This window comes from Ascaphus truei, chromosome 6 (assembly GCF_040206685.1).
Source record: "Ascaphus truei isolate aAscTru1 chromosome 6, aAscTru1.hap1, whole genome shotgun sequence".
Taxonomy (NCBI): Eukaryota; Metazoa; Chordata; class Amphibia; order Anura; family Ascaphidae; genus Ascaphus; species Ascaphus truei.
In genome coordinates this window covers 78,375,638-78,391,494 of record NC_134488.1, presented here as the reverse complement: position 1 = coordinate 78,391,494, position 15,857 = coordinate 78,375,638, and the positions used below count along the sequence as shown (strand labels likewise).

The 15,857-nt window shown below is 38.5% G+C and overlaps 1 protein-coding gene across 4 annotated transcripts in view; it reads right to left on the bottom strand.

Moving 5' to 3' along the window:
- The window catches only part of PRDM16 (PR/SET domain 16), a 621,677-nt gene that overhangs the window by 429,481 nt on the left and 176,339 nt on the right, over nucleotides 1-15,857 (bottom strand). For all 4 annotated transcript variants that reach the window (XM_075604889.1, XM_075604890.1, XM_075604892.1 and 1 more), the window contains exon 2: nucleotides 13,952-14,304. In XM_075604889.1, coding sequence (XP_075461004.1) covers nucleotides 13,952-14,304 — 353 coding nt within the window. The remainder of the gene's footprint in view (nucleotides 1-13,951; nucleotides 14,305-15,857) is intronic.

Sequence of the window (15,857 nt, the reverse complement as noted above, 5' to 3'; positions counted from 1 at the left end):
TGCGATGAATTAATAATTCGCACCAAAAACGTAATCTGTGATCCGCGGATGAGGACCAGAGGAGGAATATAAATAGAGGACATACTTTTTTTTTGTACCATCAAAATGATCCTAAAAATTATTATTATTATTGGGTTCTTACAAGTGTATATGATGATTTGACTCTCTTGAAATACTGACCTGCTGTGGGACTTTTGACGAGATAACATGTATTTTAGATTCTGTAATTAGGGTTGTTAAAGCTACCCATGTACACATTCGGTTCTTGATAAGTTATATAGGAAATGTACAGAAACAATGCTTCAAACACCCATATTACTCACAGTGACATATGGATCTGGAATTCACTGACACTGTCCGAAACAGTTCTCTTTACTAGTGCAATATGCCACCTGTAGATATTGATTATTTAGTTTTTTAATCTTTTACTTATTTAGTAAATAAAAAAGTACTAAATATACATTTGTAAGGTATATCATCCAAGTATTATTCACACATAGAAGGTTTCCCATAGCACATAGCAGTAGTTTTAGTGTTACTGCCATTCATGTGCCCATACAAGGCTTACTCAATATCGCTTGCGCTCACACTCCAAGTATTCCACTAAAGTCTGCAAGACTCCAAACCCAATGCTCTCTTAGAAATAACTATTTTAATGCCCTATTGCTTATTTACAAAGTTACTTTGAAATAAAGTGAGTCAACATTAAAAAAAAATTATGTGATACATACTTGAACAAGGGCGGATTGGAAGTGAAATGTGGCACAAGCATTTCACTTACCTGCCGGCCCTCCTTCCATGATGTCATGACGTCGCTGCTTTTCGTGATGACGCGTTATCATGGCAACTCATCGCCATGACAACGCAGAATACCATGATGTCGTAACGTCAATCGAGGAGGGCTGCTCTTTTACAGAGGCCCCGCTCTTTTCCCTGGCAATCTGTTTAATTACAGTGGGGAAGAGCGCAGGGCTGTGCTGTGAGCCGGTGATGCGGGCGTTCTGCGGTTCCAGCCCATGGACCCATCGGTCGACCGGGTATGTGCCCAGTGTCCTGATGGCCCAATCTGTACTTGAAGTATGAAGGACGAGATGGTGTAGAGATATTGTAAAAGTCTTGGTGGTTCAGACTTACCATTTAAGGTCACTGTGTGTCATTTTAGAGCAAGTCCCAATGGCCCATATTTTCTAGACAATCTTCTGTCATAAGACACCAATAAACTCTGATATAATAAGGACTCAATAGTGTTACTCCACTGGATCCCCACAGTTAACATTAGGAAAGAACTCGCACACCGTGAGATTTCTACATTAGGAAAGAACAATAGATACATTGGGAATTTCTGCTTTCAATGAACAGTTGACATTTGCAATATACAGATATGCAATTTTCAAAATAAACCTTTTGCATAGTAAACTATTGTAGATGTGTGTGCTGGTTATATAATGTGTATTGTAAGTAACTTACAGGTTGCAGTTTATCAAACTATATTTATGTATTGTGCAAGTTTGAAAAGGCAGCTTGTAAATGTCCTATAGACAGAGAAATGACGTTGAAGGATAAAAGATGCAGCACAAAGCAAGCAATCTATCTAAATGAAATGTGAAAACAAGGTCAAAACAGATAGTGATAGGGTGGGTCTGTGGCTGTGTTTGAGGACGTTAGACTGAGGGCAAATAATTCTAACTACTGGTATAAAAGGTAGCTGTCAGGTCAGGATCAGGGAACAAAGGAATGCCACAGAAACATGAGGAGCACCATGGAGAGAGAAAGTATTCTCACGTACACCAAAAATAAATAATATCGCAAAGTCAACAGAATGGCAAATAATAGAAACTGCCCGTACCAGGCTTGAGATTCAATGAGTAATAGAGATATGGAACATTACTTAAAAATAAGAAGGTAAATATAGGCTTGCAACAGGATAAGAGACAAGAAAAGTTGCCTCAAGGTCATTGTAAGGAATATCCTAAAGCTTAACTCCTCTCTGCTCTCTCACATGATGAAAAAGAAGTTTGCAATTTTAGTGAATATCTGCACTTACACAATATATATATATATATATATATATATATATATATATATATATATATATCATATGAACCAGCTCAAAGACCAGTAAGGGAGACAGCAACCTGCAAGGAGTAATCCAAAAGAAATTGTATTGAAACAACAGTTACACAATAGCCAACGTTTCGGTCCCACAGGGAGACCTTCTTTTGGATTTATCCTTGCAGTTTGCTGTCTCCCTTACTGGTCTTTGGGCTGGTTCATATGCTGTGTGGATACTGGCCTTGTGTGTATTATATATATATATATATATATATATATATATATATACCTTGACATTGGTTAGTAGGCTTGGCATATTTGATCAAAGCATGTAACCAAAAGTCTCCTTTGTCTTACAGATTTAGTTTGCACTATGTATATTTATTTCCCCATTTATTGTTAGCCCAATGGGAGAAGCGAAGGGATTCACTTTCTGTTTTTTCACTTATGTATGGCCAATCCTTTCACCAGCAGTATGCTCCGAACATGGAGAAGCGCGGCGATTTTATATATTTGGTTTACATTTTCTGTTGGGCCAAATTAAATCCTAGAGGGCACCACTTTTAGGGTGGGAATAATGTATTTAGCCAATCCACCTGCAACTGCTTATTGAGCAGCTTGTGGGAGACCAGTCCCTCCTTTTTCAAGGTATATAATCTCCAGTAACGTCCCTGTAAATTCACTTTTCACTCTGCTTGCTTACATGTAAGTAGCTTCACTGGTATATACCAGTTTTGAACTGCACTAAGTTACATAAGCTTATGCTTAGTATATTAACCCCTTCAGGGTATATATCACAGAACATGGGTATGCATTTAGCATAGGGACCTGCTATTGAGACTTATCTTGATGTTGGTTAGCAGGCTTGGAATTATTTGATCAAAGGATGTAACCAAAAGTCTCCTTTGTTTTACAGATTTAGTTTGCACTATGTACATTTATTTCCCCATTTATTGCTATCCCAATGGGAGAAGCGCAGGGATTCACTTTCTGTTTTTACACACACACACACACACACACACACACACACACACACACACACACACACACACACACACACACACACACACACGTGTGGATAAGAATAGAGGCAAGCATGATAAATACAAGCAATTTTGATAGGGTGTGAGAAAACCCATGTCCGCATTAAGTCCTTTGGATTGGGTGTCAAAGAGTCTTATCATTCTGAGTTCAAATGTTTTCCGTTCTTGGGTGCTTTTAAACATTCCATTGAGGATTTTGATTTTTAGATCATTTATGGAATGATCTGGTTGTGAGAAGTATTTTCTGCTTTATATATATATATATATATATATATATATATATATATATATATATATGTAACCATGTCATCTTTGGCTACTAGTTTGCTACCCTCCTGGCAGTAAGTCCTGGTATAAGCAGGCCTTGTCAGTAGTTGCTATGGGGTTTTCCCCCTTCCCTTTGGTACTGCACTTGAGTGACAGCAGGGGGTGGTACATCCTGTTGTAGCTGGAAGAGCGGTGTGCCCGCCTCTTGGCTGTACTTAAAGGCAGGACCGCCCTAAAGTTAGGGGTTGTTTCTTCCCCCACTTGAGGAAGGCAGGTCACACATTGGAGAGGCTGCATATTGGGCCTACTCTATTCCTCTTCCCCTTGGCAGAGAGTGAGTGTGTACCTTACCTCTGCCTCTGCTAGGAAGGTGGGGAAGAGCTAAGACAGCTGCAATTGCCCTTGGCCTGTAGTGACAGTCTAGGGACCATCCTCAGTGAAAGCTGATATGACAGACTGTATCCGGCAGAAGACTGCTGTGTAACTGTTACTGCAGAGTGTAGTAATAAACCCGTTCCTGTTTTGCAATATGCCTGGTACGTGACCTTACTGGGGGGAGAGGTAATAAATTCTACCGTGGGAGATCACCTTCAGTTCCTGGAGCCTACGGCAGATGGAGGCGCTGCACTGCTAAGTAAATATGTCGGGTATGAACCCCAGAAGCCTGTTCCTGTTTCCAGACTACCATCGGCGGATGACTCAGCCCTCCTGTTGCCAGCAGGTATATGCAACACACCTGTAATGGCCCCTATCTGCAACTGGGTGCGGGAAACACCATTACATACATATATATACACATACATACATATACATATACATATACATACTGTTATTTTTATTATAGTTTATTTGTATGGCGCAATATTTGCCGCAGCACAGTAGTGTTTTTATTTCTGGCCAATGAGCTTTTCCTTTGTCAGAACATCTCTGAGACATGGCAGGGGGTTGGTCAGGAGGCTCCATGCCGGACACAGTGAGAGGAGGGAGAGAGTGTATTTGTAGCTGCAAAGTACAAATGCAGCGGCCATTATTTTAACAAATCTCGAAATGGAATTTCGAGATATGCCCAAAATCCTTGCGAGTTGCGCCGCAACAGACTAGTGGCCCGCCGGAGTAACATAGCAGGGGTCCCTGCAGTGTGAGTCCTACCGGGGTCTGCCTCTCTCTAATAGACGCGCAGTAAGAGGCTAAATCGGTCACTCTAACTGCGCGCCTCTCACAGGCGATCGCGGGAGTTTTATTAAAATTCTAACATTACAGTAATGTAGCAGGGGGTCTCCGGAGCTGAACCACATTGGTTTCAGGTCCGGGGACCCCCTACTTCCCGAAATACAGGCCCTGTTATGGGGTGCCGATCCTGTGGGTCACGTGACCGTGGGATCTAAACAAAGCAGAGGGGATACCGGCACCCCATACCGGGGCCTTTATCTCAGGAAGTAGGGGGTCCCCAAAGCTGAAATCAACTTTGTTCAACTCGGGAGACCCCCTGCTCCCTCACACTAGTATCAAACATCCTCCCCCCAATAAAAATTCACTACCTTAGCGGATAGCTGCTACATTTTATTTTTATTCATAGTGTGCGTGAGCAGGGGATCTCCTGAGGTGAACAAAGTTGATTTCATCCTCAGGGACCCCATACTTCCCGAGTTACAGGTCCCGTTGTGGGGTGCCGGTATCTCCTCCTGTTAAAATCCACGTGGGATGTAAACAAAGCAGAGGGAAACCGGCACCCCATACCAGGGCCTGTATCTCGGAAAGTAGGGGGTCCCTGAGGCTGAAATCAACTTTGTTGAGCACAAGAGACCCCCTGCTCACGCAGACCATGAATAAAAACTAAATGTAAGCAGCTTAATTACCTTAGCAGCTATGTGTGTTTGTGTGTGTGTACACAGAGGGGGTGGTGTAGTTGTGTTGTGCACAGAGTGCAGTGTGTGGATATAGATAGCTGCAGTGTAAGCATATATAGAGGTACTTTAATGTATTTACCATTTCATTTTAATTTAAAAAAAATCTATATAACTATACAAATGTGTCTATTATTTATGAAAAAAAGCCTACATTTAGCCTATAATAGTAATAATCACCTCAGAACAGGGCATTCCCGGGTCAATTACTGGCTAGGTTAAAGTCCCTCGCTCCACCTCAGGCCTTTAACTCTTCCAGCCAGGGCATTATTGGCCAGTAATGCCCTGTTCTTCTGGGATTATTACTGAATTATTCTGAGGTTATTAAATATCACAATAGTCATTTTATTAGGGGTTGGGGTTCACACTGATTTTTCTGTGCAAATGTTCAAAATATTTTCAATTTTGCCACATGGTTGCTAGGATTTTTGGGGATAAACAATTCACTATTTTCATTCGATATTAAACATTTTTGTCTAATTGTTTTGAAAGTTGCGTTAAAAATGCTAAGGTCACCTGCAATGTAATTGCAAACCTTGCTATTTTTTTCATCAAAATTGTTTGCAAATAAATGCACATTTCAGTGTTTGCAAACATTTTCTAATTTTTAGCACATTCCTCAGTATATATTTAAAACAAAATTTTTGAAGGATTTGACAATAAAGTATGTGAACTAGCACCTGGGTTGAAAACGGGAATGTAAATGCAATATATACAACATGTTTTGTTTTTTTTTGACTAAGTGACTTTTGTACCTTTGAGGTAAAAGCAGTAAGGTAATCAGTTATGCTGAAACTAGCATCAAGATAGGATTAGGTATTTGTGTGATAACTATTCAAATAGTGTAGCGTCTGATAAAACAATAAGAGGTTTGTCACAAATAGAAACCCTTTTAAAGCATTATTGCCGATCATGATTTGTGGGATCTTTTGAAGTTATCTTGCAAACAATATGAAAGGTGTGTTTACTCTCACTCACCTATGTAATACACATTTTTATCCTTAACTGTGACTCATTAGCACATCCATCAGATCAAGTCCAGACTTGGGCTTTATACTTAATGTTACTGACAAACTGAGTTCAAGTGTCTTTCTTTTAGTTTATTTTTAATTATTTACAGTTCATACCAAAGTAAAGCTCAGTCAGCTACAAAGGGTCAATTCCGCTTTGATTTTCAGGGTTTGTAGTCTATACGGTGTTAATGAATTGATGCTTTTTAATGCTCTTTCAAATAACATAATTCCAGGTATAACAAAGTAATGTGAGCTATGTATGCAGTCTCAGTCCTGTTTTGTTTCTTCCGACACTCAAGACTATTGTTATCTCACTCTTGTATAACTGTATTATATGGTAGCATAGCACATTATTATGATACACTTAAAAGGCTGCTATTTCTTAAGAACCAATAAAAGGACAGCATGCAATGGGCACCATACACTTCAAGCTACCAGGATCTGATAAACTATATATACTAAATAATAATTCCATATCAGGCAAGAAAGACACCTTAGAGCCCATTCAACTTAGTGGGCTATGAGGTATCTTCCGGAATCACCAGGTGTCTTACGATATTGCACTGCTTAGTAAATACGGCCCAATGTCTCTCTAATTCTCAGTTGAAAACTATAAATGGTTATGTTGGCGAGTGGAAGAAAGAACATGGTAGGAAGGGTAGTCACTTGAGGCACAGGGTATATGGTAATATGCAGCAATTTTGATGTCTTTTTTTGCCATTATTTCTTCTCTTTGTATGGTTTATTTAAACCCCCCAGTTCTGAACCTGAATGAACCTATTATACCTAAGAAATGTGATCCAAGGTATAAAAGTGAAATTGAACAAAAATATATTTTATTTAAAACTGTAAGGGATATAATTAAAGAACTACGTGGTACCCACAACGTATTTTTAATTATAGCTGCATGGATAGTCCTTCTGGTAATATTAGAATGACATCATCCTAATTAGTGCTCAGAAAAGAAGAAAAAAGAAAGGGAGGGATAGCAGCTTGTGTGAAGTACAGAATTCAGGCCTGAAATGCATAGCTTTAGCAAGTGCAATCCTTCCCAAATGAGTGCTTATTATGTTTGTAAACCAACACTGATGATGGTTAATGTTGAAGATTGTTTAAGTCATTAGTCTTAAGGATTTAGGGGGAGATATACGGGCAGCGCTGTATAAATGTAATCCCCTAATTAATTTTCATTGATAGACACTGATGGAAATGTGATGGTACTCCTTCGTACAAAGGGGTATTTTACATGAAAAAAATTACTTCTTCCTCCCTCTCTTTAAAGCAGAAACTTAATAGCAAACCTTTATGGATAGAGCTGTTCGAACCTTTTGCACGAGATCATGAACCATGCAAATTGTGTCCTTTTTTATGTTCCCAAAAAAGCTGCGGCTTACAGTGGGTTTGCAGGTGATTCTCCATTGACTGAGTTAATAAGCTTAACCAATGTCTGTGTTGAACTCACCCGAAATCACCAGTTGGGGAACATTCTAAATTCAGGCATCTGACTATAAGGTGGGCGCATACACCATGTGCTTCTGCATTTGTGAGAGAGCTCAAGGTGGGCAAGGGGTGGCGAGGGGTGGACAATTCCAGTCCTCAGGGCCACAAACAGGTCAGGTCATTATGACTGAGCCACTGATTGAGGCACCCGTGCTGAAGGAGGGATATCCTGAAAACCTGACCTGTTGGTGACCTTTAAGGACTGGAGTAGGCCACTCCTGGTGTAGACAGTAATCTGTGATGGATATGCTGGCAAATTGTTATAGTTTTTATTGATTCTGACCATTGGTAATAAATTATGACCAATTTTTTTTTTTGCGAGGGCACAGAAGATTATTATTATTATTATTATTATTATTATTATTATTATTATTATTATTATATTATTTCCTTGTAAAGCTCAACCAACTACAAAAAAACACAATGGGAAAAATGTGCTTGTTTTTTTCCCTTTCTTTCCTATTTTTATAAAATAAGACTTTAATTACAAACATAGAACAAAACCTTCAATTTTATAGGCAGATATCTCCAGCGGCACAATACTGAAAGGAAAATATGAAAACAGATACAGAATTCTTGCTGTTATAAAGGTTATGACTAGTGAACCATAGCCCTATAATGCTTTCTTCACACATTGCATTTACACAAAATTAAGGCAGCAATGCAGGTTTTCATTTATTTTTACAGGATAGAAGTGCTTTTTCGAGCTGAACTGCGTTAATTTCAGCTACAGGCACCCACTGCTTCTAGAAATACTTATCTCCGTAGCAGTGCCGGTATCTCTTTTCAGCTTAAATGTCCCGGTCACTCGGGCCAATAAATAGGAAGCTGCACCAGAAGACGTCACGGCTTCCTAATGGCCCATGTCATGCAGGACATTGAAACATTGCTATTATGTAAGGCACACAGGTTCTCTGACTGTAGAGATACCGGCACCCCCTACTGATGTAAGTATCTCTGTAAGAGGGGGCTCCCCACAGCTGAAATGAACACAGTTCAGCCCCAAAGATCTCATGCATCAAACCAGTAATAAAAACATTAAAAAGTGTCAAACCTGTATTGCTGCTTTGCAGGATACTGCGGGTCATGTACTAACATTTATAACTATAGGATTCTGCCCATTTCTTTCCATGTTGGAAAAGGTTTGATCTATCATTGAGATGATGAATAAGGCAACTTGGGGAGTTTGCGCTGCTTTGAAGGCCAACCCTGAACTGTCAGTAAAAAAAAGCTCTACTGTCAATAAGCAAATAAACTTGCCCACTTGTATTATAAGTTGTTTTTAATTGTTTCAACTCTAAAATCTGCAGAAAAGATGCCCATGTTTTTGGTCATTTGCAGACAGTTAAGCGGAAAGAAAAAAAGCAAAGCACCAAATATATTCGAAAAAGTCAAGACTTTTAGCAAATCCAATTGCGTTAAGCTCAGCAACATTTTTGCTTGAATACGCTTCCTTTTTGGTACATTTCTTGCACCACTCTCTTTTTACACGACCCACACTATAAATGAAAGACTTTTAAAAAATGAATTGATTTATTCCCAGCTATCTTGATAAAGCCAAGTGAATTGTTGATTTCAGTTTTGCCTCATATCAAAAGACTGCTGTAGTTCTAAATAAAATATAGTCAGGCAAACAACTGAGACATTTTCATATTTAAACAAAACTTGTAAATCTTTGATAAACTACAATAATTACTAACTATTTTGGGAACATTAACCAATTTACATAAAGTCGGCTATGTAGCTTGGCCTTGTTAAGGTAAATTCCAGGAAATAACACGTGCCAATTGCCCATACCTCCATATAGATTAACCCAGGGGTGCGCAAATTGGGAGGGGCAAGATTTTCGGGGGTGGGGGGGGGTACAGAGGGACCGCGCTTCCCCGAAGGCATTTAAATTAAATGCCGTTGATCGCGCGAGGCCTCTGTAACTTCACTTACCTTGGTTTCCAACGACGCGTCACCATGGCAACCTGGCATCACGTGACGGTGCTCTTGGATTAACCAATACTCCATGTGGTGAGATACCTGTGATCACACCTAATATACTTCTCTCTCCACCTCCCCTCCCTCTCACCCCCCCACCTCTCTCCCTAATCCCCTTGTTCTCTTTCCCCTTCTCCTTAGCAAAAGCCCTATTTCAGGGTCTGGATGGGGGTATGGCCAAGACATATATAACGTCACGTTATCTGAAGATAATGCGAAGTACTACAGAATATGACATTACCTCTTTTCTAATTATGGCTATTCATTTTGCACTCAATTATCTTAGTGAATAAGGCGACAACTCGGGGTAAGATAACCGCCAATCCTGTTTTAGGTAACATCACGTTTATTCGCCCCGATTTATCGCAGCTTAGTGAATCTGGGCCTAAATGTGTTGTTTTTTTATCAGGTAGCTTTTATTACCATGCGATAATGCTGCAATATATAACAAGTCAATTTAAATAGAATGGGATGCTTTAAATTCATCAGTGTCAAAAAGGAATGATCCATCAAGAAAATACAACATATTTGCATTATTGATCTGGCTCTAAACCAACATATAAATGAGCAAAGTAGTATAAAGGTCAGTATATTTAGTCAGCGTTTTGTTAAGCATCCAGTCCTTAATTTAAAAACACGCTGATGAAGAGGTGCTTCATACTACTGGTTGTTAAGCAGCAAGTAAGTAAATTTACAGTCAGACACATGTTGATCCATTTCTCCCCATGTTATAAATGATGAAATTAATTTGATGTTGTTGCTATCTTTAAGAAGCAAGCTGCATTTAAGTACTGAACATTTGCAACGAGAAAGATTTCCTCTCATGGAAACACAGCATAAATACGAAAGAAAGATGAGTTTTGATTACGGCTGATTTTATGGAGGTTATCATCTAACCATGAAATGACTTGAATGGGTTTTAATGAAATAGTTTGCGTTGTAATACATACATAAGTGGTGAAGATAGGAGCAATGAACGAGCGTTCCCCGAGGCCAAGCATATTTCTTCTGAGATAATGTGACTGCATCAGGGAGAATAAATTGCACACACTGCTCACGCTTTTGTACAAAATAACAGTTTCTGTGCGTACCTGGCCTTTAAAATGGTAACATCAATCAAGTACACAGGCATTTACATTTTAGATTAGCTGTGGCTTTGACGTTAACATTTTTAGTGCTGGAAGATTTAGCCACCGTAACTAGAGCAGGACATTGAATATTGCACTTCAGGATTAAGTAAGACTAAACTGTCTTCAAATCTAAAATAGAGGTTGTTATTTAACGGCAATACTGCCCCATATCATTTAAAGAGGCAATCCAAGCAGCTTAAAAAAAATTCTTTAAAAAATATATATATAGCATTTGATTACCTTTATTGAAAACTAATTACCTAACATGCCGATCAATTTGGTTTTCCGGTGATCGATCAGCAAAATCCTGTTTCCCATGGTTCACTAAATGGCTGGTTTCAGTTTCAAATCCATACATCAGTCTGTGTAACTCAGCAGCTACAATGTATTCTTATATTACTAAGGTAAAATTATCTATTGTTACAGTTTGCAGCTCAAACTGCTGGGAACATTGTCAACAAATTATCACAAAAAGGACAGTGTTTCAAAACTTGCTATAGAAATCAAAGGATGCTTTAAAATTGATTAAAATGGCATTGAGTGGAATTTTAAAATAAGACAAAAAATGTAAGTACTGTATTATCTAATACTATAAAACTGATTTATTTGGAAACACACATGTAGGATATTGCTTGGAATGTTCCGTTAAGGTTCTAAAAATGTGGCTGGAGTGCAGTAGCATGACGTCAAATTATCGTCACTCTTTTTTTCTTTGTGTTATTGATTGTGTTGCAGGGTTGACATTTTGATTTTGATTACATTTATTATTTCTTCACATTTAGCAATGCAACTCACCACTTTGTATACCGTTAATAATATGTTATCCATATAATGTAACATCTTGTGGTAAGCGAGGAATTGCTTTAACAATTTACTAGCCTTTTTAGTTAAAAAAATTAAAATAAAATAGAAACACTCAACTTCTCTATGGAACATGGTAAATATAACCAAAAAGAATCTAAACAATATACAACGCTTACAATGGTGACTGAGAGCAACAGTTTTCATTTATGAAGGTTTATCTTCTATTTTTAAATATAATTTACAGTATTTATTTAGGTTTATTTGTTATTCTCTGATGAATAAGTAGTCACATACGGTATGCTAAATGCCATGTGAACACTGATTTGAGCAATAATGATACATTGGTGGCATTAAGAGATATGCTAGATGGGAAAGTGTGTCTGTGCAGATGCCACTGAGACCTGAAACAGGAGTGACACAGCTAGGCCATCACAAAATGATACATAATGTATTTAAAAGTAAATAGCTTGTAAAAGGAAGATAATTGTGTTTGATTACATCAGTTCATATTAGATGAACTAGAAATTGTATTGCATAGCACAGTTGAATTCATTCAGAACCTCTACAGCCTACATCAGCGTCACCCCAAAGGCGGACATCTGAAAGGTTACCCCACGAGTGGTTCCCCTCTGCACAGAAACAGCGCGCTAAGGGTTAACATCTGGGATTGTTTGCAATATACTTAGTCAGTCCCACCCTCTGCAATTTTTATTGCTCTGGGCTACAGAACAGGCATAGCACATCTGAATTAATTCTAAACGTCTTCAGGCTGTATCTGCGTCGCCCGGAAGGCGGTAGCTAAAGGGTGTCAGGCTTTTGCTGCTGTTTGCAAAACATGCCATCCTTCTCACCCCCCATGTATCCTCCTATGTTTCCACTTATCCTTCCTTATAGTTATAAGATCCTTGGGGCAGGGCTCTCCTTACCTACTGTAACAATGTATGTTAATGTTTGTTATTTTATTGCCTTTCGTCCTCCAACCCTATAGTACTGCGCTATGGAATATGTTGGTGCATTATAAATAAATGATAATAATTGTAATGTGTATTTCTATTGATGTAGTGCCAACCATGTACGTTGTAGAAGCGCTGTTGCAGAGATTTTATACTAGGAGATGGTGATGCTTCCTTACAGATCATGTTTTACATCTTTCCAAGGATTATGTGCCCAATTCTCCAGAAAAGCATAAAAGAATTAGCTGTGTTGACATTCAGCTAAAAGTGAATTGAAAATGTATTAGGAAATAGTAATGATACACAACATAGAAAGGAGAAACAGAATATGGTACAGACTAAATATCTAAAGAGTTAAATAAAGTATTAAAGGGGGCGCATTTTCGAGATAAAGGTACTAGAAAATGGATCATTCCATGAAGTGGAAGAGCAGTGGACTCAGGGAAGATGTGAGAAAGTACAGTACTTGTTCAAATGGAGAATACTCCCAGCATAAGTGTTGGACATGCTTGCACTAAAGGTACTCAGAAATACTTCGTATGGGCACAAGTGAACCCTAATAAAAGGAGAAGGAGTGGCTCAGTGAGTAAAGACACTGACTGGCACTGAGTTTGAAGCAGGGGAACCTAGTTCATTTCCCGGTGTCGGCTCCTTGTGACCTTGGGCAAGTAACTTTATCTCCCTGTGCCTCAGGCACCAACAAATAGATTGTAAGCTCCACAGGGCAGGGACTTGTGCCTGCAAAATGTCTCTGTAAAGCTCTATGTAAAACTAGCAGCGCATACAAGAACATGTTATTATTATTATATTATTATTATTATTTTTATTATATAGAAAAAAAATCAAGAGATCCAATAGGATATAAAGATTTACCAGGACTATAATAAGACTAAGTCAGTCACATACACACCCCTGATATTGAGTGCTACGTCTGTATGTTTACATTTCAAAAATCAAGATGTGCAAACAAATGTATTTAGGTAAAGACAATATTAACGAATCCGAAAATGAAGAGAATCATTTTGAATGACATTACGAGTTGGAGACTGCTGGAGTATGAAATACAATATTGACATATTGGAACTCCATTTGATTCAAATCTCATATGAAGTATTACGGTAAATCTTTAACATTTTTTTTTTTAATACCACAATGTAATTACAAGACATAAATATCTGACCGGAAAACTGACTCCCACCCATATCCTTCTGCTCCAGGGCACACTATCCAATTTAGTTTTATAAAGACATTACACAGATGATAAATGGCTGTGATTAATTAGACACAAGCTTTACTTACTTCCCATCGTAGATTGGTCTCTTTTAATGTGTTTTTTTGCATCATGATGTAAGGTCCAAGTCTTTCCCCCACTTCAACCTTCTTTTTGGCCCATATACCCAGTCCAGCTCCTTGGATGGAGGATTCTCTAAGTTCAAAGTCTGGTGGAATTGGAATGTCATCTGGAATGTATACAGGAGCTTCGTAAGGTGAACCCTCCTTTGGGGTAAAGTCTTCACTGGTGGGAAATGGTGAGGGAGGTCCTACAGGAATGGGTGACATGATACTGTCCTCAGTTTCTTCTTCTGCACTTTCACCAGCAAGGAGATCAGGGTCAGGCTCATACATATTATTTACAAGGTCACTGCTGTCACCTGAGGGAGAAAGGATACCATATATGAAATTAGATATCTTTATGTGATTCAAAGTTAGAGCACAGTAAATTATGCAGTGGATAATTGTGTATCTTTTTAAGAAAGACAAACCAAAAAAGAGAGAGTAAAGGCCCCTTAATTGGTGCATTCAATCCCAATAAGCAAATGTATATACTTAATATATACTTAACTTTAACTTCATTGCTAAAATTACAGTCTAACAGAGTAATAACAGTCTAACAATAACAAATGTAAGAACACATTAAAATAGATCAGTCATAGAAATAGATGATCCGATATTATGTATCTCTATTAAGTAAGCTCACGAGTCTCACATAATAGTTTGAGTACAAACTGCAGAATACCTCCTTGTGTTTATTAGTTGATAAAAATCAACTCCTTTAGCATTCATGGAGTTAGAAAATAGGTGCCAGGGGAGTGGATTTGGATAAACCAAAAAACACAATGAGGTACACTGTGCTTTGTATTCAATGTTTAGGTCTTTTAGGGTCTTCTGATATAATGTGATTGCTGTTTCTACAATATGAATCTGTAGCATGTTAAGAACACTATTAAAAACAGTCATCACCCATTACCTAATTTGGTCAAATACAATAAAAGCTCATTACAAGTGAATCAAATAAAGTATTATTTAACAATAGTGCATGCAATCTTAAAATAAAATCAGGGTTGAAAACAGCGGCTTGATTGCCTATTTGGAGCTGTAAATGCTATGGAAATCTGAGCTAGTCCTAACACAGCAGTAGCCAACTCCAGTCCTCAAGAGCTACCAACAGGTCAGGTTTTCAGGATATCCCTGCTCCAGCACAGATGGTGTAGTCTTCAACTGAGCCACTAATTGAGCCACCTGTGCTGAAGCAGGGATATCATGAAAACCTCGCCTGTTTGGTGGCTCTTGAGGACAGGAATTGGCCACCCCTGTACTAACAATTAGAAAATCAGCTTGACTATATGGTGAGGTTCACACACACCAACTGGCAACAGTTGTTTGGAGGTAGGTGGCCCCTCCTCCCAGAGCTCACCCCTCCCCACCATTTTAACTTGGGAGGTTCTCATGTTGCTGTATGGACAAGACCAACTGAGGTTGTTTCCCCTCATTCAGAGGTAAAAGGAAAGGTTCACAGTTTTAGTGTTAGGACCTGAAAATTTGGTTATACCTTGATGTTGGTATGCAGGCTTATGATGCTTTGGCCTAAGGGTTTAACTAAATAACGAAGAAAATATTATTATTGAAGTATTTGTACTTTATACTTATTACCATATATGTTTTGTCAATTGGATGTAGCATTGGGAATCCCCGTCTTTTGTTGTATATATGGTGAGGTTCTTGTTAATTTTGCTTCCAAGCTGTTAAATATATCCAGAGATGCAACAAGAATAATATTTGGTAAAATGACAGATATTTATCACGTTGATAAAATGATTTTGTAGGACCCAAAAGCATTGTCCCGCTCATTCTTTAAATGTTCCTCTTTCACTCTGCTCTCTCTAGCATGGCTACATGGGAATGTTCAGTAAATATACAGATTCAG